General features: G+C 39.3%; 1 protein-coding gene across 3 annotated transcripts in view; it reads right to left on the minus strand.

Annotated features, from left to right (window-relative positions):
• Window positions 1-389: 389 nt before the first annotated feature.
• Window positions 390-25316, minus strand: part of LOC149257443 (uncharacterized) — a 93751-nt gene continuing 68824 nt past the window's right edge. For all 3 annotated transcript variants that reach the window (XM_089414316.1, XM_089414314.1, XM_089414313.1), the window contains one exon: window positions 390-850. In XM_089414316.1, the coding sequence (XP_089270442.1) occupies window positions 685-850 (166 nt within the window). In that variant the 3' untranslated portion in view covers window positions 390-684. The remainder of the gene's footprint in view (window positions 851-25316) is intronic.

Genomic DNA, 25316 nt, shown 5'->3' on the forward strand with positions numbered 1-25316 from the left:
AGGATTTCAAGTTTGGTGAGTTTTATTGAAATTAGCAGTTTTTATTCAAGAATCCCACAAGCCAGAATCCACTTGACAGTTGGAATTCATAAGTTATAGGGCCCCTTCACTTCGATGAATCACCATTCCACTAGAATACCATTCGACAGTTGGAATTCATAAGTTGTAGGCCCCTTCACTTTGATGAATCATCATACTACTAGAACACCATTTACATGATAGCAGAAAGGTATGCCCGGAAGTTTTGTACTGTTTAAAGCGAGGGTAATTGAAAATTAGCAAACCTAGCATGATATCTCGAGGGTAATTGAAAATTAGCAAACCTAGCATGATATCAATATGAGAGTAGTAGACACCCATAATACTTTTATATCTTTTATCTTCATCTGTGCAATGCTGAAACCTTATAAGCATATAGTAGATACTACTCAAAAAAGCAATACACATGACCAAGAATTATGACTTAGAATTTGTGAATGCCTTGCAATTTTCCATAATGAGGATAAGTATAATCATAAATTATAAGTAATACTTGAATCAGTGGCAAACTTCACATTTATTTGATTGAAGTCCACAGCTCCACAAGGAGCTGGATTCAAGTATTAAAATCTGTTGCACCATGAACCTGTAAATGATTTAGTGAACTGGATACACCCAATATAAGAATACTGGGTGCAGTAGATTCTAACCACCATAGCGTTCCTTGAGCGCTGCTGGGGGGTCTTCCTCCATAATGCCCAATCCCTGAGAGGACAAGTATTCACGAATACAGGTCTTTCGATCCCCAAGGAATGTGTGATCCAAAAAATTATTATATGCCGTCTCCCCAAGATTTTTGGCTGCCAGAACACTGTACACAAAGTGAAATGTGAAAGTTACGAAATTGGAGCCAAATATATAAACACGAAATATTATGACAACGAAATCGTACAAAGTAAGCTTGCCTAGGGCTGTAAAATATATATTACAACAAATATGTCCAGCTGGAGTCTGGTTATTGACTATTACCATAAAAAAACACTCTTTATTCAGAAATGTAAATTTCATGAAGTTACAGATCGAGTACTTTGAAAAATACAACAGTAAAGAATGCAGATCAGTTTTATCTTTCCCTAAGACCGTGGTCTCTTGAGTTCTCTGATGGCAGATACCTTCTCTATGCATAATTAATATCTAGCCTCTAAATGCCTCATGTGATTTTACGTTTACCCATATGAATAATCACGATTTCCCTTCAAAGTTATCCTTGATATGACTGCTTTAATGAGCGGAAATCTTCATGCCAACATCTAGGCGGCAGAAGTTTAGTGCAGAACAGCGAAAAAGGAATCTGCTCTAACATCAACATGTTTTCCTAATATCTCCTTGCCCCAGGTCTAGCATTCCGAGTTCCCAAATTACAATCTAGAAATCGAAATATCAACCCGAGGAATAAATCAACCAAAGGTGCTCCCTGGAATCCTTGAAGCAGTTAGAAGAATTACAGCTGATCTCGAAAATAGCTGATGCAAGTTACTGCAAGTAAAAGAGTGGCAAGGTGACATAAAATTAAGAAATAGGACAAACAGTGTAATCATTTCCCTAGAAAATATCCAGTGTTGGTCAGAGAATGCTTATGATAGGACGTGTCCCAAACTTCAATGAGAAGCACTTCTTTGATCAAGGGCCATCCCCCCAAACAATTAGTCCTGCCAAATGTGAGCTTCCTGTCTCAGTCCCTGCATACCTACATTCAAAAGAAGAACATTGTTTGACACCTGCAAGCATTTGAAGCTTCCTTGGTATAAGATTCTCGAGTTAATCGAAAAGTAAATATACACTGCAACAGAAAATGGTCAATGAACAAAAAAATGTCCATTAACTGAACAGTATAGCAGCTGAATGCAATTTCAATATAGAGAATAATATTTCAAGTTGCATCTGTCAACTTGCATGAATCTCCTAAAAGTTACTACTGAGGAATAAAAGGAATTTACATACTTGGTATCAAGGTTGCCAGAATCATCACATCACCCTGCCCCGCTTCCCTGTCCCTGGAACTGTGCTGTGAATGGGTGCACTCAGGAAGCACCTCTGGGAGCATGCTCTTGGGAACGCTCCCTGCCAATTTGGGAGCATGGTGCTCCCAAATGCCCCTCCCTAGATGCTCCTTGGACACTTCCTAGGTGTTCCTCAATGATAATTTAAAATTCTTAAAGTAAGAGTTTAAAAAGGAAAGATAACTTTTTAACATTATCATTAAATGTTTCTGGATGTTTGAAAGTGGTTCCAACCTCATCAGACTTCATATGGAGAAAGTGGATTTTCATATCCCATGCAAAATTCAGCAAACTTGAAAGTTTTTAGGATTTTAGGATTAGTGGGATTGCAAAGTTTTCATTGGATTCTATTATGTATGAGGGTATGTTAATTAAGAGCACCAAGCGCTATATGTATCTTAATGTTGATGGGTTTGATTGTTTCACTCTGTTATCATGGATTTAACAAAAAAGTACCCTTCGCTCAAACCAAAATCATTGATCAAGCATGTTAAGCTTTTTCTACCATGTTTTAGGGCTTGGATTAAGCAAATTCATCAAAATTGGGTGGTGTCAATTAATGTCCCTAGAGAATCAAGGTAGAGACAGGCTAGATAAGAGGCAAAGAATGAAGGATGATACTAATGAGTAGGATCTTGATATAACCAATGCTGGAACATTTCTTGTCAAGGAGTAGTGTGTTACCCATCCATATACATGGGTAACCCTAGAAGAATTTTTTTCTCCTAAGTTGCAGGTTTCTAGCCAGTAGCCTCACACTATCGTCAGATAGCATCTTCTTAGATGCCTCTTGTCTACTCATTGGTCAGCTCCTCCACTAGATACCATGCTCTTCCAGTGAAGGCAGGTCAGCGACCATAAGTTACATTAGCCATTGCTTCATGTGAAGTTTTTGCATTCAATGTTTTAGGTATCTAAGTAAGGATCATAGGTTTTGTTGCCGCAACATTTAGCAGGCCTTTTGGAGAGGGGTACCCTACAACGCTAAAACTAGACCAAGTGACAACAATGGGGTGATGTCCCACTGTCACCACAGCAAAACCCCCTACTCTTTACGGATTTTCACCGATGGGAGGAATTCCAATATGTGATATGGTCACCTAAGATAGATGTTCAAGTGTTAGGGCACAAGGTGACTCAAATAGGAACTCTACAAGAAAGACATGACAATGGCACAAGGCTTTAATTGGAGGCAATTCACTTTCTATATAGAGACCTAGGTTTTGATTAATTGGTTGAGTGTTGGAGAGACCCAGGGCCAAGATGCAAAGAAAGGGTTTCCAATATTGATTTTCAATGAAACAAAGGTGCATGAAACCCTCAAACAAGCCTCTAAGTTGAAGCAACACAAACTAGGGTTTAACCTTAGGGCTACAAACTAGGGAAAATAAATTTATGGATAAGATTGAAGTGGATGCCCACCAAAAGGAGAGATTTTGTGGCAAATACCCTCCCCTTGATGTTTAGGCTCTCCAATCCCCAAAATGTCCCTTGCCTAGGGATTCACACTAAGCCCTAGATTATGAGCTTATCCTTGAAGAGGCCAAAATTAGAAGAAGAATTTATGGATGAGAAAAGAGATTGATCACCAACAAAGTAGGCCAGTGCCTTATTCCTTGGGATTATGGAGTCTATGATGCATTAGATCAGCCAAAGGTTTTCTAAGGAGGCCAAAATTTTGATGCCCTAGCAACAAGACTTCAAACAATTATCTATGCAATGGAAAATGGCCTTTCATGGTAAAGCTTAATCCAAGTTCACCACTAGGACATTCAATTCACATGTTATGTATGAGTAATGCATGCAATAGATCATCTAGATAACATTCAATATATCTTCAACAAATTAGGGCACAATTAGCATAACCTAGAATCAACATTATTCCATACATTAGACATGTAGAAAAGTAAATATTCAACAAGTACACTTACAAGATAACATGCAAAAGATTCCATCCATTGATCCAAAGAATAGCTCCAAAGACAAACGTTTTAGCTCCAAATGTCAAAATGCATCAATAGATCCGAATTCTCCAAAGAAAAAAGGGTCAAATTACTCAAGTAGGCCAAAATTCTCAAGTGCATTATGATGAATGTTACCATGAATGATTCCTCTACTTATATGAGGAATTCGAAGTCCTATTTTCACCTTCTAGCCCCTAAAATCATAAAATAATGTGCTAGCTCACAAACTGACCTAATAGCCAATGAACAAAACTCAAATTAGCCAACATGCGTGAGCCGTAGGAGAGTTGAAGCTAACGTTATCCATGCACAAGCTTGCTTAGGGCAAGTGTTGAGGGCTCAGGGTGCCATGATGTGAGTAAAGGCCGTCGTCGTCAATCTCCCTTTTTGGACCCCCATTTTCATTTTGGGGCACAAAAGTGGTCTCATGGGTCTCCAGGTGATCAAAATGATTGTCTTTGCTCCAAAACTAAGGGCTCTCAAGGTGGTGCTCACCTTCCCATGTCTCAAGATGTGAGACTATCCTCCTCTAGGCCCTAGATCAGATGCTAATCACTCATGAAGTGCTAAGCCGACTGGGGACATGCTGGCTCTAGGTGCATCATCCCATAAAAATCATCAATGTAGAGAAAAGTGTTGAAACATTGTGGGTGTTGGATGTGCCCATGCCTATGTGTGATGCTCTGCTATGGCTCGAAGACCCATGGCTCTCAACACTCCACCTGTACGTGTCAATATGTCCTTCTGAATGACTTGAACCCCAATTAAGTTGCCCAAGCCATGGTTGTGGAACCACCTAACAATTACACATAATATCCAATGCTAGCATTTAAATCATCAAGTACATTTAATCATTTTTGCATCTAAGTGAACCAAGCTTGCAAGTGATGGGCAATTTGACACCTCAAATAAGGATTCCCTTCCAAAATTAAGGCTTTGAACTCATGATAGTGTTACCTCCCTAGGTAGGTGTGGCTAATAGACCACCCTATTAGGTGTTTCCAACCCGAGGAAATGACATGTCCTTGGTCCACCCTTCAATTGATAGGTGTCATGTGAATAATGATGGAACAAAAGGGAGAAGACTTCATGGCCAAGTGCCATGGTCAAATGGACCAGCTATGGTGGGCTCCTCATCCTGAGCATATAAATGTGGGGATGGAGCAATCATGGAAGCATGAGTTGCCAACTCGGCCTTTGTTTTTCCACCCCTCTTATGCGCCTTTTACTTTTTCTTGATTTTTCTTGGTATCGTTGCTCGTAGCTCAAGGGTTAGAGTTTGCTTTGTATGATGTATAGCAGTGATTACCCCCTTAATGGTGAGGCAGCTCATTGCCCACCAAGGGTCAAAACATGCAAGCGTACCTTCTCATGATATGAAGAGCAACACGTGCTCAGGATGCAAGTGATGTTCATAATGAGTAAGTTAGAGCTCATGCTAGGCCTTTTCCCATCTTTTGCATTTTGATCTTCTTTTTTTCACTTGTGGCCATCATATCCCTTTCCTTTTTCTTTTAGCTACATTTGTAGAAATAGCTCGAAATTTGTAACTGCTAATGTAATCAGAATGAGATCAATAGACACAAATCTCTTCTACTCAATCTGCAGAAAAGAAAACATACAATAGAAACACATGCAATCATGCAATCACAATGAACATAGTTTTTTTCTCGGGGAACCCAAACGGGAAAAACCCCTCCTCTGTTTGTATTATATCAGATGAGAAAATTGATCTATTACAATGACAACGTCAATCTTTGAAGTTCAACTTGCATTGCAATATTGATCTCTTCCTCTTGAATCTGCCCTGGCAAATACTTAGCCAAATCTAGGCCTCCTACTCCTATTTCCTTGCGCAATTCCTGAGGAAATTAGCTCCTAAAGAATAGGAAAAGCTCCTATTTGCTTGCTCAATTCAAAAGAGAAAAGCCTCACCTGCTACATGCAAACACTGTACACTCACTAGTATCCAATAATGATTACATTGATGAATTTTTTCTCAACTCAACTAGGAATTTCAAATTCCATGCATGACTAGGGCTATTTTTAGTAAATTGACTAGTTAACTGAGAGATCAATGAGTTAACAACAGTTACAACTACTCAACTGAACTCCTACTAACTCTATTCATGACTAGAGCTCAGATAACTGAGTTTCACTAACTATATTTCCACTACATTGCTAAATCTTAGCAATCAACTCATGCACACCTCTACTTCTTGCCCACAAACTCGAATTGACTGACTTGACCATGTCACTCCTACTAACTGCAATTCAAGTCATCCTGCTGATGTGGAAATTCGCATTTCTCCATTTGACTAAGGCACAAGTCAAATGAAGCCTTTTCTTGCTACAATATAACATTCCCTCTTAATAAGAAAAGGGTTTTGAACCACCCCTATCCTACTCTTGTGGAACTCGAACTTGCCTCTTAACAAAGCCCTTGTCAAAATGTTTGCATCCTACTCCTCTATGGGAATGTACTGCAAAATGATAATCCTCCTCTGCACACAATCTCTCAGGTGATGATACTTGATGTCTATATGCTTGGACCTATCATGAAAACACAGGATTTTCAGAGAGTTTTATACAACTCTAATTGTCACAGTGGATCAATGTAGGCTCTGTCCCATGACTGAAGAGACCAACCAGGATCTTCTTCATCCAAATAACGTTGCATGTTGCTTGACTAGCAGCCATATACTCGGCCTCTACTGATTTGAGTGCTACAGATCTCTGTTTCCTGTTGTACCAAGAAATTGTTGTTGACCCAACACTGAAGATAGCTCTCGATGTGCTCTTCCTGTTTGATGGACTCCCTGCCCAATCTGCATCTATGAAGCCTTGGAGCTTCACTCCATCTATCTACATGTACCATAAACCAAAATCTATTGTGCCTCTGAGGTATCTAAGAACATGTTTTGTTGCTTTCCAGTGAAGCTTGGTAGGATCCACCATAAACTGACTAAGTTGATTAACTGCAAAACAAATATCGGGCCTTGTGTTCACCAAGTACATCAAAGACCCTATCAATTGTTTGTAGATAGTGCCATCTACTGCCTCTCTTGTAGAAGCATCCTCTTTCCTCTAGTTAGTAGCTAGAGGAGTGTCCATGGGCTTGCAATCTTGCATATGGAATCTCTGAAGGATTTTAGAGGTGTATTTCCCTTGACCAACAAGTGTACCACGCACGAGGTGTCTGCTTAATACCATAGAGGGCTCTCCTGAGTCTACACACGTGTTTCCCTATCAACTATCTCAAATCCCTCGGGCTGCTCAATGTAGATCTATTCCTCAACCACTCCATTGAGGAAGGCAATCTTAACATCCATTTGGTGAATCCTCCACCCAAACTGTGTTGCCAATGCAAGTATGGTCTTGATAGAAGAGTATCTTGCCACAGGGGCAAATGTCTTCTCATAATCAACTCCCTCCACTTGTGAGAATCCTTTGGCCACAAATTTGGCCTTGTACTTCTCAACACTGCCATCAGCTGCATGTTTCACCTTATACACCCACCTGGAGCCAATAACAGATTTGCCCTCAGGTCTAGGCATAACCTCCCAAGCATCATTCTTCATGATGTAGTCATACTCCTCCTGTTGGATAAAATTGTCATTGATGTCAATACGCTAACTGCATTGAAGTATACCCTAGGATGATAGAAACCCTAACCCTATTGAAGATGCTCATTGTAAAAGACATTCACTCACAGTAACTAAAATCTGAAATACAGAAGCCTGAAACATTAAATTGGTACTTACCTTAACTGCTGCCGATCCTGCTACTGCTAGTGAATCTGCTGCTGGTGAATCTGCTACTGGTGATGCCGTGGCTATTTTGATCCAATTTCCAGGAAACCAATTCCTCCCAGCCAGACTGAGCAGATGGCTGCTCAATCCAGTAAGCTACTCGCAGAAGCTTACTGCCCCCGTGCCCAGAACCTCAGGCCGGCTAATGCTCTTCCACTGGTAATCCTTAGTCCTCTGGTCTGAACTCCTAATTTCAGCTCCTGTCCTCCATCTCCGTTTTCTCCCCCCTGATCGGTTCAGATTAGAGATTTATAATGGCAGGCTTGGCGGTGGCCACCCTCCTACTTACGGCCACCGCTCTTCTCCCTCTTGACACGCCTCCGCATGAAATTTAACTCACAGATCTTTTCTGGCAAAGGGCGCTCTGCTATAAATTCTCAGCAGGTTGGACGCGCCCCTTTAATGCTCTGCAATGAGTTTTAGGTAGGCTATCGCATAAGTATTTTCATAAGTCGAGCATATAAATTTACAAATTTATATTATAAAGTTCTATTTATATACTTTATAAAATTTATATTATAAAATTCCATATATATACTTTATAACATTTATATTATAAAATTCCACATATATACTTTGTAACATTTATATTATAAAATTCCATATATATACTTTGTAAATTTAATATATATATCTATATATATATATATATATATATATATATATTTTAAAGTTTAATTATATATTTTATAAAATTTTAACTTATATATGTTTATAAATTTAAATTGTATTTATAAACTTAACATATTTATTGCTTACATTTCATCACATCTGTTTTATTATAAAGTTTAAAACCTTATATAATGGATCAATTTAGCGGGGTCGTTACATACACCCCCCCTTCTGAGAACTTCGTCCTGAAGTTTAGAGTTTTAGGTTCAAGGTTTAAATGGACATGACCCTTCCTATCCAGGTCCCCAAGCTATTCAAAATCATCCTATCCTTCCTAATCTCTTCCGCTCCCATCCTATCTGTCCTCTACTGGAGTATGCCGTGGCGTCAGTTTCACTGATCTAACCATTCATAACTCTAAGGTGACAGCGTCGGTTATACCGACCTGATTCTCAGTAGGCATCCGGCAGTCATCATCACACGTCTAGGGGAGCGTGACTCGCACAGTCCTCCCATGACCCTAGGGTTCGGAGGATAAACGGTGGGTAACACCTCCACCCCTCCCAGAAAAAATTAGGGCTACTACCCTATCATAGAATCACTTTGAGCTTTAACTGATCTGAGGTTCTGTCATCACGTGGTCATCCCGGAAATTGGATCATTTATCTGCAATCATAGTTTATCTGCAATCATACACTTACCCATGCATTTGTAAAATGTGCATCAGCATATTCAAAATAACTCATGTATTATTTACATATGATACTACAACATAACATAATTTGTCATATTCTATGCATGTAGTTTGACTTTTATTTAGGAGGTATTCACTTCCTATCTTCCATTTCAGTTGCTCATCCTTAACATGCATAAATAAAACAGATTTATATTGTTTCAATTTCTATCAGAAGTAAAATCATTTAACGGCCTTTAACCTTACCTTGACAACTATAATTTAGTAAAACGAACCACATATATCATTTTGGTATCCATGTACCAGCAGAAATTTAAACATATATTATGCCATAAGGTTTCATGTTTATCCATAATCATTCAAAATGTTTCTGTGTCTCTGATTGTAGTGAAGTAAATATATACTAAACATAGTGTAAAGTTCTTCAAAATGGACATAAATTAGGGCATCTCTGACATATGTCCTCTGTATTTTCCCAAGTTGCTGATCCAGGACTATACTTGTCCCATTGGACCTTAACTTGGTCCACCAGACGGTTCCTCAACTGTCGAACTCTACGTTCCAGTATACGTAAAGGTTCGACCGTTATGACTCCCTCGTCCGATACCTGCAATTCTTTCCACTGGATGTTATGAGATAGATCAGCTACATAATGTCTTAATACAGAAACATGAAATACATTATGAATTCTATGCAGGTGGGGTGGCAGGGCAAGACGATAGGCAACAGGTCCAACTCTTTCCACGACTTTAAACGGTCCTATAAATCGGGGTGACAACTTTGTCCCTTTTCCGAATCGAATAGTACTTTTATTTGGTTTGATGCGGACGAAGACCTGGTCCCCTACTTCATACCTCCTATCAGTTCGGTGAGCATCAGCGTAACTCTTTTGTCTATCCTGCGCTTCCTTTAATCGCTGTCTAATCTGTTTGACCTGCGCTTCCATTTCATGGATTAATTCTGGTCCTATTATCACTCGATCTTCTAACCTATCCCAACTTAACGGTGTTCTGCAAGGTCTGCCATATAAAGCTTCAAATGGAGGCATCCCAATCGAACTGTGGTAACTGTTGTTGTATGCGAATTCGACTAAGGGTAAATACTTTTCCCAGTGTGATTGCTGATCCATTACATACATTCGCAACATGTCTTCAAGTACTTGATTTACTCTTTTAGTTTGCCCATCAGTCTCAGGATGGTAAGCCGTGCTTAAATTTAGCTGAGTACCTAAGGCTGTCTGCATGCACGTCCAGAATCTGGAAGTGAATCGCGAATCTCTATCGGATATAATCTTCTTAGGTACTCCATGAAATCTGATAATTTCATTTATGAATACTCGAGCCACGTCAGCAACATCATAAGTATCTCTTACCGGAATAAAATGGGCGCTTTTTGTTAATTTATCCACCACTACTAGAATGGCATTGTGTCTTTGAGAAGTAAGAGGTAGTCCAGTGATAAAATCCATAGAAATGGTCTCCCATTTAGACATAGGAATGTCGTGGGGTTGTAAGAGGCCCGCTGGGTGACAATGATTTGCCTTTACTTGCTGACATTCCAAACATTTTGCAACAAATTGAGTGATATCACACTTCATGCCTGCCCAAAAGAAGAGTTTCTTGGTATCCGCATACATTTTCCCTACTCCAGGATGAGCACAATATACTGCTTTGTGAGCTTCCCTAAGGATGGTATCTCGAAGATCTTTATCATCAGGAATGTACATCCTTCCATGGAATCGTAAGATCCCATCGTTTTCTAATTCATAACCCTCAAATTTAGATTCTTTTGCCTTAATACCCTCAAGACTTGCTCTCACCTTTAAATACCAGCTGTCTTTTATAAGACGATCCAGTACTCGTTGTCTTAAGTCTACTTTAATGGGTATGAGAGAAAATATCCGAGGTCTTCTGCTTAAAGCATCGGCTACTACATTTTCTTTTCCCTTAATATATGATATTCCGAAGTCATATTCACTTAGGAATTCACTCCATCGCCTTTGCCTGGCATTTAAGTCTCTTTGGGTGAACAAATATTGTAGACTTTGATGGTCGCTTTTAAGTGTAAAATTTCGTCCCACCAGATAGTGTCTCCAGATCTTTAAAGCTAGCATAACAGCGGCCAATTCTAAATCGTGAGTAGCATAGAGTTCTTCATGAGGTTTTAGCTTTCTGGAAGCATAAGCTATCACTCCCTTATCCTGCATCAAAACTGCACCCAGCCCTTGCTTGGATGCATCAGTACATACCGTGAAGTCCTTGCCCATATCAGGGACTCTTAGGATTGGTGCATTGGTGAGTAGTCTTTTGAGTTCAGAGAATGCTTTATTACATTCCTCGGTCCACTCATACTTAACACCTTTACGCTGAAGGTTTGTGATTGGCTTTGCGATTTTGGAGAATCCCTCCACAAATCTCCGGTAATAACCAGCTAAACCCATAAAGCTTCGTATCTCATGTGCATTTTTCGGTATTGGCCATTCCATGATCGCTTTTACCTTCTCAGGATCTACTGAAATCCCTTCACCTGATATGATGTGACCCAAATAATGAATCTTTTCCTGAAAAAAGAACACTTGGATAGTTTTCCATATAACTGACGTTCTCTAAGGCAGGACAATACTAGCCGCAAATGCTCTTCATGTTCTTCTTCATTCTTGGAATAGATGAGAATATCATCTAAAAAGACTTGCACAAATTTATCAAGGTACTGACGGAAAACACTGTTCATAAGATTCATGAATACGGCTGGCGCATTTGTTAACCCAAATGGTACCACAGTAAATTCATAGTGCCCAAAACGTGTCCGGAATGCAGTCTTAGAGATCATTTTCAGAAATCCTTAGCTGATGATACCCTGATCGAAGATCAATTTTTGAAAAGACAGCAGCTCCTTTCATTTGATCGAAAAGATCATCGATTCACGGCATAGGGTATTGATTCTTTACTGTAGCTCGATTCAAGTCTCGATAGTCTATGCATAATCTTAAGGATCCATCTTTCTTCTTCACAAAAATTACAGGAGCGCCCCAAGGTGAGGTACTGGGCCGGATAAGCCCTATATCGAGTAGTTCCTTCAACTGGATTTGCAATTCCTGAAGTTCTGGAGCTGTCATTCTATAAGGCGTTTTAGAGATCGGTTGGGTACCTGGCTTTAATTCAATAGTGAGATCCAATTCTCTTACTTGGGGTAATCCAGGTAGTTCCTTTGGAAATACATCTGGGAACTCGGCTAACACCGGATATTGTTCTAAGGATGGCCCCTTTTCCTGGCTTACTTCGTGAATTGCATAAGCCTGACAACCCTTTCTTAAACAACGCTTCACCTGCATTGCCGAAATGTAGCGTAAAGAAACTTCCCTCTTGATTCCTTGAATTTGGATTACTTCTCCCTCATCATTTAAGCCCAAAATCCTTTTTCCATAACAATCTACCCAAGCTTGGTGAGCTTCCAGCCAATCCATACCTATGATAAGATCATACGTCCCTAAGGCTGTGACATAGACTCTTAGTTTAGTCGAACAGACCCCTAGGTCAATTTTGCATTGATCCACACTCAAGCCCACGGTTTGGAGTTCTCCTAAGGCCATTTCCACTTGGTGGAAATCATTTTGTCTACGAGCTTCCAACCCACATTTGTTTAATGCATATGACGAAATGAAACTATCTGTGGCACCAGTATCAAATAAGATTTTGAGTTTTACACCATTGATAATACCTGAAGATTCCACTACAGTGGATTGATGGGCTGCTTGGTCGTGGTTGACTACTGCATGAATTCTATGATTACTTCGATTGGCTGATATCGGCTCCTTCCTAGTCCTTTGCAATATATTCGATGAAGCTTCTGGGCAGTTACACTGGAAATGCAGCCCCCCACATCCCCAACAATTGAGCTGCACTGATCCTCTTGAATCAAGGTGTGAATTTCTAGAGGACGAGCCGCGTCCTCCCATGTTGATTCCTCTCGCACTCCTTCCTCTACCAGTAGTCCCTCACGATGCCCATGGTCTGGTGTTGGACGATTCCGCAGCTATAGTGTTTACAGCCATGGGAACTCTTGTCCCCATATTTGGGGTAAACCTGTTACCGTAAGGTGGCCTCGAGCTACCTCCTCTGAAAAAGTTCCGGGGAGCCTTCCCTGGAAATCCTGATTGTAAAGGCCCTGCTGGCCCCATATCCTTTTTGATTCCAAGGTGCTCTTCTGCATAACGGCCACATTCGACTGCCTCGGCTACAGATGATGGTTTCCACATACTTACCAAGGCTCTGATGCGAGGATTTAACCCAAATATGAAGCGTTCAGCTTGACGTTCATCAGAGTCTAAGTAGTGAATGTATTTTACCAGCTCCATAAACCTTATTTCGTACTCTTCCACCGTTTTACTTCCCTGAATTAGTGTATGAAAGGCTCTGGCTTGCTGTTGTTGAAAGTATGGAGGTAAATACTTTGCGCGGAACCTTTCCTCAAATAGTTCCCAAGGAACGTTATCTGATGTAAGGTGCAACTGCTTTTCCAGATTTCCCCACCAAATCAAGGCACTTTCCTTTAGTTGAAACACGGCAATTTTTGTTTTTGCTGAAGGCGAATATTCTCTTAACCTAAAGCACCGGTTCATCCCTTCCAACCATGCCTCAGCGCATTCACCAGCTCGACCTCCCGAAAATTCTGGGAGTCTAATTTTCTGAAGCTCTCTAGAGATGTCTTCTCTCGATCCTCTGGGCTCCAAATTATTTGGTTCCGCTGAACTGGTGGCTACATGCTGAAATTCCTCTTTGTTTTTAGCCTTAGCTGATTCCTTTAATGTCTCCAATAAGGCTTCCAAAGAGTTCATTATCACAGTCAACTCTGGCGTTGGAGTGTTTGATGTTGACGGTTGTCTTGGTGGTGACGAAGGTGATGGGGATGGTGATGGCGACAGTGGCGGCATTAATGGTGATGAAATTGCCTGGTCACGTCGTCGTCGCTCATACGTCCTTACCATGGTAATGGTCCCTGAAAAAAAATAAAATTTATATATATAAAAAAAATTGAGGTGGGTAACCGAATTTTAACACACAATTCTCTTTGCAACTTCACATTTATAAACGGGTATAGTTTTGCTATTTTTACCCGCTAGGCGGATCTTACTGGTACCGAGGTCAAGGAGGGTGGTCTCGCGACCTCCTTGTCCTAATGCAGGGTATTCTATCCTAATATGAATAATGCAAAAGTGTATGGGTATTAGCCCCCCTTAAGGTAAGGCACCTAAAGTTTATTTACCTAACAACATCCACAAAATGAAAAAGTTAGATCTCCTAGAAATGATATAAGTATTGCTCCAAACCCAGGCAGCTCTTCCCTTATGTAGTGACCAAAACTGAAATACAGTATCATGATACTTGTAATGCAAACCCGAGCAGAGGTTCATTGCTGAGGATACTTCAGGGGTTTTGTTCTCCTCGGCTGTGCCTTCAATCTGCTGATATATCTTCCAGATCATACCTCAGGTGTACTGGTATAAGAATGCTACTAAAGATGTCTTCTTTAATGTTCTGCTCAACAACACCAGTACCTTCTAAAGATCTTGTCAATCTGTGACAACTGACAGTAATAGAGATGCGAGTATATTGAATTTACTGGGTTCACAAGTCTGTGATCCAGCAATCTTCAAGCCTTCAATGACCCTCATCTCTTGTTACTCTCGCCATTTTTCAACATTGATTGGGAAGGAAACATGAGCCTTGCATTCAGTAGGAAATAACTCAGTGCAAACAGGTAAGTAATGATCAACCATATTCTTGTGCATAAGTTTGGTTTCCATGCGAAAGGTCTTGACTGCCTCCCTAGGGATTTAAGATGTAGTATGGGCCATGTCTATATGTTTCATATCTGAAAACTGAGAATAATGAAAGGGACTAGCACATACAGTAACATGAGATTAACAGTTCTGCCTAATGATAAGTTGTATTCAATCAGCACATCTTTTGTCCCAGATGGTGATAATGTACACATATTAGCATGTGCATACTCTTCTGTAGTTCCAACTATATGATGTGGAACCAAATTAAACCCACCCATTGGCTTCCTTGAAATCTGATTCATTTCCTCTTGAGACAAGCAATCTCCCAAATCTGAACTCGAAAGATATTCAAGTCTTCTGAATAAAGTACAACCCTAGTGGCAAATAGGAAAGCCACCCACTGTCACCTCAGCAGCCTTTCCACTCACTATAGACTGGCTCTCCTCCAGCTTAGGTGGGGGAAATCTAAGATTATACCATTATCATTTCCCTTTGCTGCAGATCTGAAAATCATGGTAGTGGAATGAAGATGTTTTAACATTTAAAAAAAGTGGAATTCTCAAGAATGAGCACCTATCCCTGGGCAACAGAGTTGGGGTAGCACTAAATAAGAGGGTTCAAAATATGAAACGCAAGAAAATCAGCAAGGCTATCAATGATATGAACCCATGTGTAATTTATAAATACATTTTTATTACACTGCTATAAATGATGAAAAAAAAAAAACCTCAACTGTAAAAATTTATAACAAAAATAAATTTTAAACTATGATATTACTATTGATCCATAAATACATCCTAAAAAAATTAAGCTCATTTATAGGAAGCCACATTAAAAGAAAATAAAATCTCATTCTGATATGAGATTGGCTACACTGGCGGGTTTTTCAAACGAAAGTCCTAATATAACACGAATTTAGAAGGTGAAACTTCCATTTGGCAATGGACTGACATAACGCTCCTGATTTATGATTAATAGTGCAACTTTTCTCAGACGAGATTTCTTCACAATTAGAAAACTTAGTACTTTTCATGAAAGTGATGAAAATTTTAACCATCACATATTAAAATATTAATGGATAACCAAAAGTAAAACACACATATTTATTCTCTTGTTAAAAGATGGTAGAATCCCATAAAAGTGGAATTAATTTGATCCTTCGGCACTGACGTCGTATGTTAACTGAATTGACGAGTTAATCTCATGAATCCCTGCCATTCTTTGCTTCACGTGACCTTCAGATAGGGCCTCGGTTGAAAGGCCAAGCAACGGATGGGATAACGGTAATTCCAGTCTAATTTCACAGCTTGGAAGCCATTTCCATAATTTTGACTCTAAATAGTAAACGCAAACAGTCGCAGTCGTTCCCTGTATTGATATGAAGCAAATGCAATCCCCCATTCCTTGACACAAGAATTCACTGAGACCTTGTCTTATTTGTCCATTCGAGTCCAAATTCAGCTCACTCTTTAAAGATACTTTCAAGAAACTTCAGCGAATGAGAAAAATTTTGAAGATTATGGCTCAATTCACCGGACGTGGATCAGAATACCGCCGTCCGGCGCTTCCGAGGTTTTAAAGGGGAACAGCGCAAGATCGTGCTGGACCTCTTTATCCCAGAACTTCCTTCCGATTAAACGCTTGATCTGCGTAAGGGTGGTTTTCGGATTCATCGATGCAGAGGCCGCCGCTGCCGTGCCCAGAAACCGTTGCTTATCGCCGAAGCACATCATCGTCGGGGTTTCCCGCTTGGATTCATCGTTGAGAATCACGTCGATGCCACGTTGCTTTGCTACAGCTACAACGCAGTTCTCGTTCCCAATGTCGAGACCGACAACGCTCATCTTTACAGGAAATTCAAGGAAAAATTGCTCAAAATATCACGAATTTGCCCTTATAGAAAATGCAGGGGAAAATTGCTAAAAATATCAGAAATTCAGCCTCGGTACAGAGAAGCTAAGCTCATAACTAGCGAATTTTATCGCAATTTCGTCAGAATTCGTAACCTGACTCGAATTCGGACAATTCGAGGTCAAAATGATAAAATTTGAGCTCAGAATAGTCGTCTTGACACAAAATATGCTGAATTTAGCGGTCTGCGAAGGAGTTCGACGACAGATACAGAGGTTTATACGAAATTCTAGGTGTGAAGGGCCTATGAGGTCCCGAAGGGTTTGAACGCAGCTCTGATACCATGTGTAATAGACATTCACTCACAGTAACTAAAATCTGAAATACAGAAGCCTGAAACATTAAATTGGTACTTACCTTAACTGCTGCTGGTGAATCTGCTGCTGGTGATGCCGTGGGTATTTTGATCCAATTTCCGGGAAACCAATTCCTCCCAGCCAGACTGAGCAGATGGCTGCTCAACCCAGTAAGCTACTCGCAGAAGCTTACTGCCCCCGTGCCCAGAACCTCAGGCTGGCTAATGCTCTTCCACTGGTAATCCTTAGTCCTCTGGTCTGAACTCCTAATTTCAGCTCCTGCCCTCCATCTCCGTTTTCTCCCCCCCCTGATCGGTTCAGATTAGAGATTTATAATGGCAGGCTTGGCGGTGGCCACCCTCCTGCTTACGGCCACCGCTCTTCTCCCTCTTGACACGCCTCCGCATGCAATTTAACTCACAGATCTTTTCTGGCAAAGGGCGCTCTGCTATAAATTCTCAGCAGGTTGGACGCGCCCCTTTAATGCTCTGCAATGAGTTTTAGGTAGGCTATCGCATAAGTATTTTCATAAGTCGAGCATATAAATTTACAAATTTATATTATAAAGTTCTATTTATATACTTTATAAAATTTATATTATAAAATTCCATATATATACTTTATAACATTTATATTATAAAATTCCATATATATACTTTGTAACATTTATATTATAAAATTCCATATATATACTTTGTAAATTTAATATATATATATATATATATATATTTTAAAGTTTAATTATATATTTTATAAAATTTTAACTTATATATGTTTATAAATTTGAATTGTATTTATAAACTTAGCATATTTATTGCTTACATTTCATCACATCTGTTTTATTATAAAGTTTAAAACCTTATATAATGGATCAATTTAGCGGGGTCGTTACACTCATGATGTCCTAAACATGAATATATGCTATTGTGATAAAGCCCTAGCAAGGTCCTAAGAAAACCTAGATGTAGTCATTGTTCGTTATTTAATAAAGAAGTCATATCCACATCCTAATGCCCTATCATATCCCAATCCCATACACATAAATCCATATAAGGTTGTCATAACTTCCTAAACCCTTGACTGTTCAAGATATCAAACCTTAATGCCTGGAAGAAAAATCATATTTAACACTAGACATTATCTCTGAAAATTATTGTTTATATCAGCTTGAAAAAGGCCTAAAGCCCTTCCCAACAAGCAATGTTCCATCCCTAAACTCATTTTATTATGGACTTATTAATTTCCTAAAAGCAAAAAAAAAAATATTTGCCATTCTCTCAAGTCGGCTCCAATACAGTCATGTCACCTCTCCTTGATAAGACATGATGGTTCAGATTAAGAAACAAGTATAAATAACAACATAAACTCATCCATTTCAGTAGAGAATTCGGTCAAGAAAAAGGTGAAGAATTCGGATCTCAGATAAGAAGTTGATTAATGAAGGAAGACGTCAACTGTGATTGGTTCTTTTTATTGGACGAATTTTTTCTTTGCAGCCCGAAATTTGTGCAGATCTGTGGCAAGTAATACAGACCTGCGGTTCTGAAACCTTGGACCTGTAACATTTCTACAATTTCGGGTCTGCATAAGGTCTGTAGCATCTAAAATTGTGGGCCTGTGGAGTTCCTGCTTTAATACTGTTCAGACCTTTATTTCAGCCATTTTCTAGAATTGCGCAGACCTCAAATTTTGGCTTTGTTTGTGCCTTAGTCCAGAAACAAATCTGCGTATTTGTGCAGCACCTTGGAACAGTCATCTCTATATAGTATAATCTTTTCATGGAAATTTGAGCAGTTGGAGCAGACCTTTCAAGCAGCCCTTGGACCAGAACTTGGTAACACTCATCAGCAGATTTGTCGAGCATTTCTTCTTGGCTTGAATAGTTCAATTTGAAAGTCTTTGGTGAAGACTGTTTGCCTCATCCGTTGGATAATAGACCTTGTAATTTGTTATGCTTGTTAGAGTCAAATTTGTTGAGCTTGATTGGGCATATTTGTTGGGCTTGGACAGATAGAGCTTACTGGAGTCTCCTCCTGTGAACATAATAAGGACTTGTTGACTTGAAGAGTTGTTGAAGACTTGGTGAAGCACAATTGAAGATCAGCTGAAGCACTATTGGAGATCAGTCAAAGCATTTTTGGAGACTTCTTGAAGTATCATCCTGAAGCTTGTTGAGGACAATCTGAAGCAGGCTTGAACAAACTTATTGAAATTTTCTTGGGCAAACAGCCTTGCCTACTTGTGGAGCATTTGTTGAAGATTTATTGGAACACCATTGAGACATTTATTGAAGCACCATTGGAGATTTGTTGAAGCATCTTGAAGGCTCTTGTAGCAGTATATTGAAGATCTTTTGAAGACCTGATGCAGACATCTCGAAGCTGATCTTGGAGACACTATTGGAGACCATGACTCATTCCTGAAGTCATCATGAGGTGACCTTGGAGACTTTGTTTGAGTACCATGAAAAGCTGTGGTGACACCTTTTGAGAAGACAAAGTTGTCATTGATGAGCTAAGTGCTTTGGAGATTGTTTGAAGGCATTGTTGAGGTGAAGATTTTGTCAGGACTTGTTGCAAAAGATATTGGGAGCCATGAAGAATCATTAAACTTATCTTGACGAATTGAAGTTGTGGGTTGGAGCCCTAGAGAATAGGAGTCCTCAAGAAGACCAGGTTGGAACCTGTACCAGAGATAGGGTTGGAGCACTATAGGTTGGAGCCTCATAGAGACAAGGTTGGTGCCATCGGAAGATAGGGTTGGAGCCTAAGTCACCAGGTTTGTGTTCGAGTTCGAGTTCGGCGACATTGAAATTCGAATAAAGTTTGGCAACTAAAATTTTGTCGATAAAGTTCGACATAAAATTCGACATATAGAAATTCGAAAAAAAAAAAAAAATATATATATATATATATATATATATATAAAATCAATTTAAAGTCAAATTCAAAGTCCATAATGCACATTGCAAAGACATAAGATTATTGCTTAAACATTTAAATCATTTTGACATAATTTTAAATTTTTATAAACCATGAAAGCGAGTGCCAAATTTCAATAAAGAGCCAAGTTCCAACTTCCATACATAGTAAACAAGGTGAGAAATTCATCATAGACATTGGCAATTTGGCACACATATCAAATTCAACAAAACCATGGGCCATATCAGATTTCATATATTGAAAAACAATCTGATAAAAAAGTATTCAAAATATATAAACTCGAAAGTTTAAAGTGGTTTGGCAGTTTTAGAAAATTGTTCATGCAAAAAGTAAACTAGAAATCTAAAACAGGAACACAAGTTTTATTCTTGATGTTCCTGTGGCCCACTTGTTATATCAAAAAGTTCTATGTCATCAAGAGCAGTAGGAGTTTTGAATCCGCTAGATGCTTCAGCATTAGATTCATCAGTCAATTCCCTGTCAATGTCACTATGAATGTACAAATCAGCGTCATCCATTGATGCATTTGGAATAGGATCGATCCACGGAGTAGAGGAATTGGATGACTCTTTAGCCACATTCTTCAATGCCAACTGCAAGTTACTACAAACATAAACAAGATCTTCTGATCTTCTAGATAACAATCTATTTCTTTTCTTGGAATGAATGTGGTCAAAGGAACTCCAATTCCTTTCACAAGCTGATGCACTTGATCCCTGGCTTAAGATACGAATTGCAAAATTTTGCAATTCTGGTGCCCCTGAACCATAAAATTCCCACCATACTGCTGGATCACTTCTGCTCCTATCATACTTTGTTGATTGTGTTCCAAATAACCCTTCTTCTAACCTGTATGCCCTCAACTGACTTCTAATCAAACTTGCAATTTTTGGATCTAGATTTAGCTTCTCAATAGATTGGATAAGTCCATTCATGATTTCTTCATCCCTATGTCTTGGTAACCCAAACAATCTAGGGTCCATATAGCATGCCACTGCATGTAATGGACTATGCATCATCTTCCATCTTTGATCAATTAAATCCCATATCTCTTGGTAATCAGCTTCCACATTATTAAAAGCAGTTGCAATGGTCTCTTTGCAACGATCAATGCTTTCATAAACAAAACCCATACAAGGTTTGTCACCATCAACCATGCAGAGCACATTAACAATTGGGCCACAAATTTTTAAAACCTTGTTTGCATTTTCCCAAAAGCCATTATTGAGCACTATTTGTTCAACATTTTTCCCCTTAGTTTCTTTTGAAAGGGTAGATCTCTCCCACTCAGTGTTGCAAAAAACAGCTCTTAGGCTCGCTTTTTCCTCAACAACTCTTTTCAGAGTAATATAAAAAGTGGCAAACCTTGTATCACAAGGCCTCAACAACTCAAAGTGAAACGATGGTTGATGATGAAGTTTGCAATTATTTTGCCTCTTCAGATTGTCTCATTGACCCAAAGAAATTTGGCTAAGTCATGCAGCATTAAATCCAAGCAGTGAGCTGCACAAGCGGTCCACTAAATCTGATTATACTTTTCCATAATCAGCTTCCCTGCACCAACACAATTTGATGCATTATCTGTAATAACATGGACAACATTTTCTGCCCCAACCTCTTGAATCGCTTCATCCAAAATTCCAAAAATAAATTATGATATCTTCACTCAATCCATTGCATTTACTGCCTTCAAGAAAAGCACCCCTTGAGGACTATAAACAAGCACATTAATCAATAGGCGATGACACAAATCTGACCAACCATCACTCAAAATTGTGCATCCTGTAAGCTTCCAAGACTCTTTAATCTCAGCCAACTTTCCTGTCACTCTGTCTTTTGCTCTCTTTAGCAAAGTTGTCCTTAAAGTTTCAGATCCGGAAAGAACATAGCCCTTCCCAAAATCAATGGCCTTTTTAATTACATTTTTAAAATATGGACTCCTCGCCACATTAAAGGGAATTGCACATGCATAAAAGAATTCTGCAACAACATCATCAACTTTCTGTTTCTCAACAGGTTTCCAAAATTGATTTAATGTTTTGGTTCCACCTGTTTTTGCTTGAGTAGAACTTAATCCACCAATGTTTGAGATTGAATCAATGGTGTTGGAGGAAGACATGGCAATCTCCCTCTCAATTCGCTGCCTCTTATTTACCCTTTTCTCCTTTTGCATCTGTGAATTGGAGTGGTCTTTCTGCACTGTGGCTTTTTGTTCATCAGTGATCTTAGTGTAGGCTTCGACACCACCTCCACTTCCATTGCTAATACCAAGAAGGTGATCCACTGCTCTAGTTAAAGTGCCAGTGAAATCATGTCCACACAGCTGACATGAAAGATTATAACCATCTTTTTTGATAAAATTCCAAGCTACAGCAGTTGATTTTGGGGGTGCCATTGAAATTTGAAGGTTTTGAACCTCTGATTGTTGAAAACTGGTGAAGGCTTGAAGCCTTGAAGTCTGAAATGTCTGCAATTTTATTTGAATTTACATTTTCATTAGTTTTTTTTTTTTGCATAATGAAACATTTAGAAAAAAACAAAAATAAAAATAAAAAATAAAAAATAAATCAACTAAATATCAGTCAACTAAATAATAAATATCAGGTTCCAAACTTCCATCTTCCAATCTGCTCTGTCTATTCAAGTTTGAATGAAACTGTCTATTTGTAAAGGCTGCTGTCTATTATCCATTGCATTAAATTTCTGAAGTTAAAACTTAACTATTGCCAAAGAAATTTCTGATGTTTGGACTCTAGAGGAACAGTTTGTTGATACATCATTCAGCCTAACAGAACTGGGTAAAAATGCAGATGAAAAAAGACTTGAGAGTGTACATGAATGAAACTTTCCGGAAAGCTAAAGCAGACTATATCAAAGCAGAAGCAGACACCTGGAAAGAGCATAAGCTGCTGCTGGATATAAAATGTATGGACAGGTTATATAGAAGAGAAAATCTACAGAAAAGAAATCGAAATAAGCCTGCTGCCTAATGATGGGATCCGGATAACAAGGTTTTAAAACAAATCACTGGGAGTTAAATGAATATGATACATTGATACATATAAATTTAGACTTGCATTAACATCATACAAGTTTACAACTTGAGGGAGATTGGAATACCAATTTAATTCCAGGTACTGCAGGTGCATCAGTCATTGATTTCTCAGACTTTCCATTGCAAAGTGGAAATCTTTGTCGCTACCATTCTCAAGGTTTCCCAGTTTCTGTGGTAGAGCCTAGAGGAGAAAGTTGCCCCTTTTCTCATACCTGATTGTTTAATTATTTAATTTTTGTTCTAAATGTGTTGTTTTCTTCTTGCTTTCATCCCATTCTTACATATCCCTTTCTGCGCATACTGTTTTATTATATTTGAATATGAGAAGCATATTTCAAATTTAAATCACAATGTTTTTTTTGCTTATGTTCATCCGTTGTTCTGTTGTGTTGTCTGCCAGCTGGGGTTGTGTTGATTGATATTTGTGAACTTATTGGGGAATTGCAAATATATTTTTTTGATTCTATTAATGGAATTATCAACAGAACTATATGTTGTAATCATATTTACGCTGTTATTTCTCTACAGGAGCAGTTTGAACACTAGTGTGTGAGACATTGTCTATGGGAGTCATAGCCAGGCACAAATGGTTGCATCATTTCCATTGCATCGGTCTCGAGTTATAAACATTGTTTGTAGTAGAGCTGGACGTATGGACTGTGAGACCTATTTAATGCCATAACCTGACCGATAACTTAATCTCTGGGCTGCATATCAGTGGCTGGCCGCTGAATTGTGCATAGCTTTGTGAGGGGTTCAAAGCAGCTACAACCTACAAGCTACAGTGAAGGTGTATTGTTCTCTAGTGGGACCGTGGGACTTGACTCAAGAGTTAGGACTATTAATCTGAGTCCAGCAGGAGGGAGGAAGGACTCCCTGAGCAATGGAAATGGCAGTGGAAGGGTATTGTTTGATGGGCATCTTTCATCTGCTTTGCGGGTTGGGTCTTTTCCGCTAGACAGTCAAGGGCATCCTAGAGAACTTTCACCGGAGAATATAGACTTCGAACTTATTCCTAGGACACTATCTAGTTTTACAGCAAACATCAACTACAACAAACTTATGAAAAACATCACCTACAGGCACAGCGAACTTGCAAAGTGTAACTGTGTAACTGAACCTATAGGCTGTAGACTGTAGTCTGTATGTTGCAGGCTGCAGCTTGCTCACGCGGAGACTAGAGTCTGGACTGGTCGTTCGAACTTCGGTTGAACGGTTGAAACTTGAGGCCCTGAAGCTTGAAGACTGAGGTCAACGGTCGTGACTGGTCGGTCGCTGCAGCGTCGCTCGGTGGTAGACTAGGTTATCAATGAGCACAGGACGAAGATAGTCACAGGTCCGAGATGCCCATCAAACCGTATCGGTATAAATTATAACCCTCCGTTAGGCTAAAACCCGACGTCCGCAAACAATGAAACCGCAATAATCCATTTCCAATTTTTTTAAATCGAACCTAAACGATTTTCATCGAACCTGAAACGAACTTAAATGATTATATTTGGCTTGAAGTTCGAGTTCGCCATAAAGTTCGGCGAACTTGAACGAATAAGTTCGTATTCGTTTGAAGTTTGGCGAATTTCGAACTTATTCGTTCAAATTCGTCGAACCTGGTGACTAAGGTTGGAGCCTCGTGAAGTCCAAGTCGATGCTTTGGCAAAATACAGGTTGGAGCCTGGTGGATTGGAGATTGGTGTCTTCATCTAGGGTTAGAGCCCTAATTATTATTGTACTTGATTGATTGTAAAGAGGATTGGAATCCTCGTCATTGATTAGTAAAATTATTATTCTATCATTGTTCATTTTGTGTTCTAATTATAAGTGATCTTAACTGGTAAAAATAACAATTGAAAAGAAATGTTGATTCACCCCCCTCTCAATATTTCCAACACCTCCACCATGGCATCTACCCACACCTGTCGGGAAATTGCTTCCTTAAGTGAAGAAGGCTCAAAATCAATCTGTTTTGTCATGAGTGCCATATGTCTAGTATATCTGTCTAGCGATCTTCTCTGTCTGCACAAGGAGCTAGGAGCTCCAACCTGCTCCTGAGCTTCCTGCACCAACCTGTCGACCTTGTTAGCTCTGCTATATAACGATGATTTTCTAATGTCAGAACGAGCTTGGTCTGCTTAGTTGAGCTTAAGAGGAAGCTCATAGTGGTCATTTTCCTTTCCTTCCTTCACTCCACCTATTCTCCTCCACCTCCATT

Source organism: Pinus tabuliformis, chromosome 6 (genome assembly GCF_031772625.1).
Source record: "Pinus tabuliformis cultivar Carrire ecotype Pingquan chromosome 6, CPIR1, whole genome shotgun sequence".
Taxonomy (NCBI): domain Eukaryota; kingdom Viridiplantae; phylum Streptophyta; class Pinopsida; order Pinales; family Pinaceae; genus Pinus; species Pinus tabuliformis.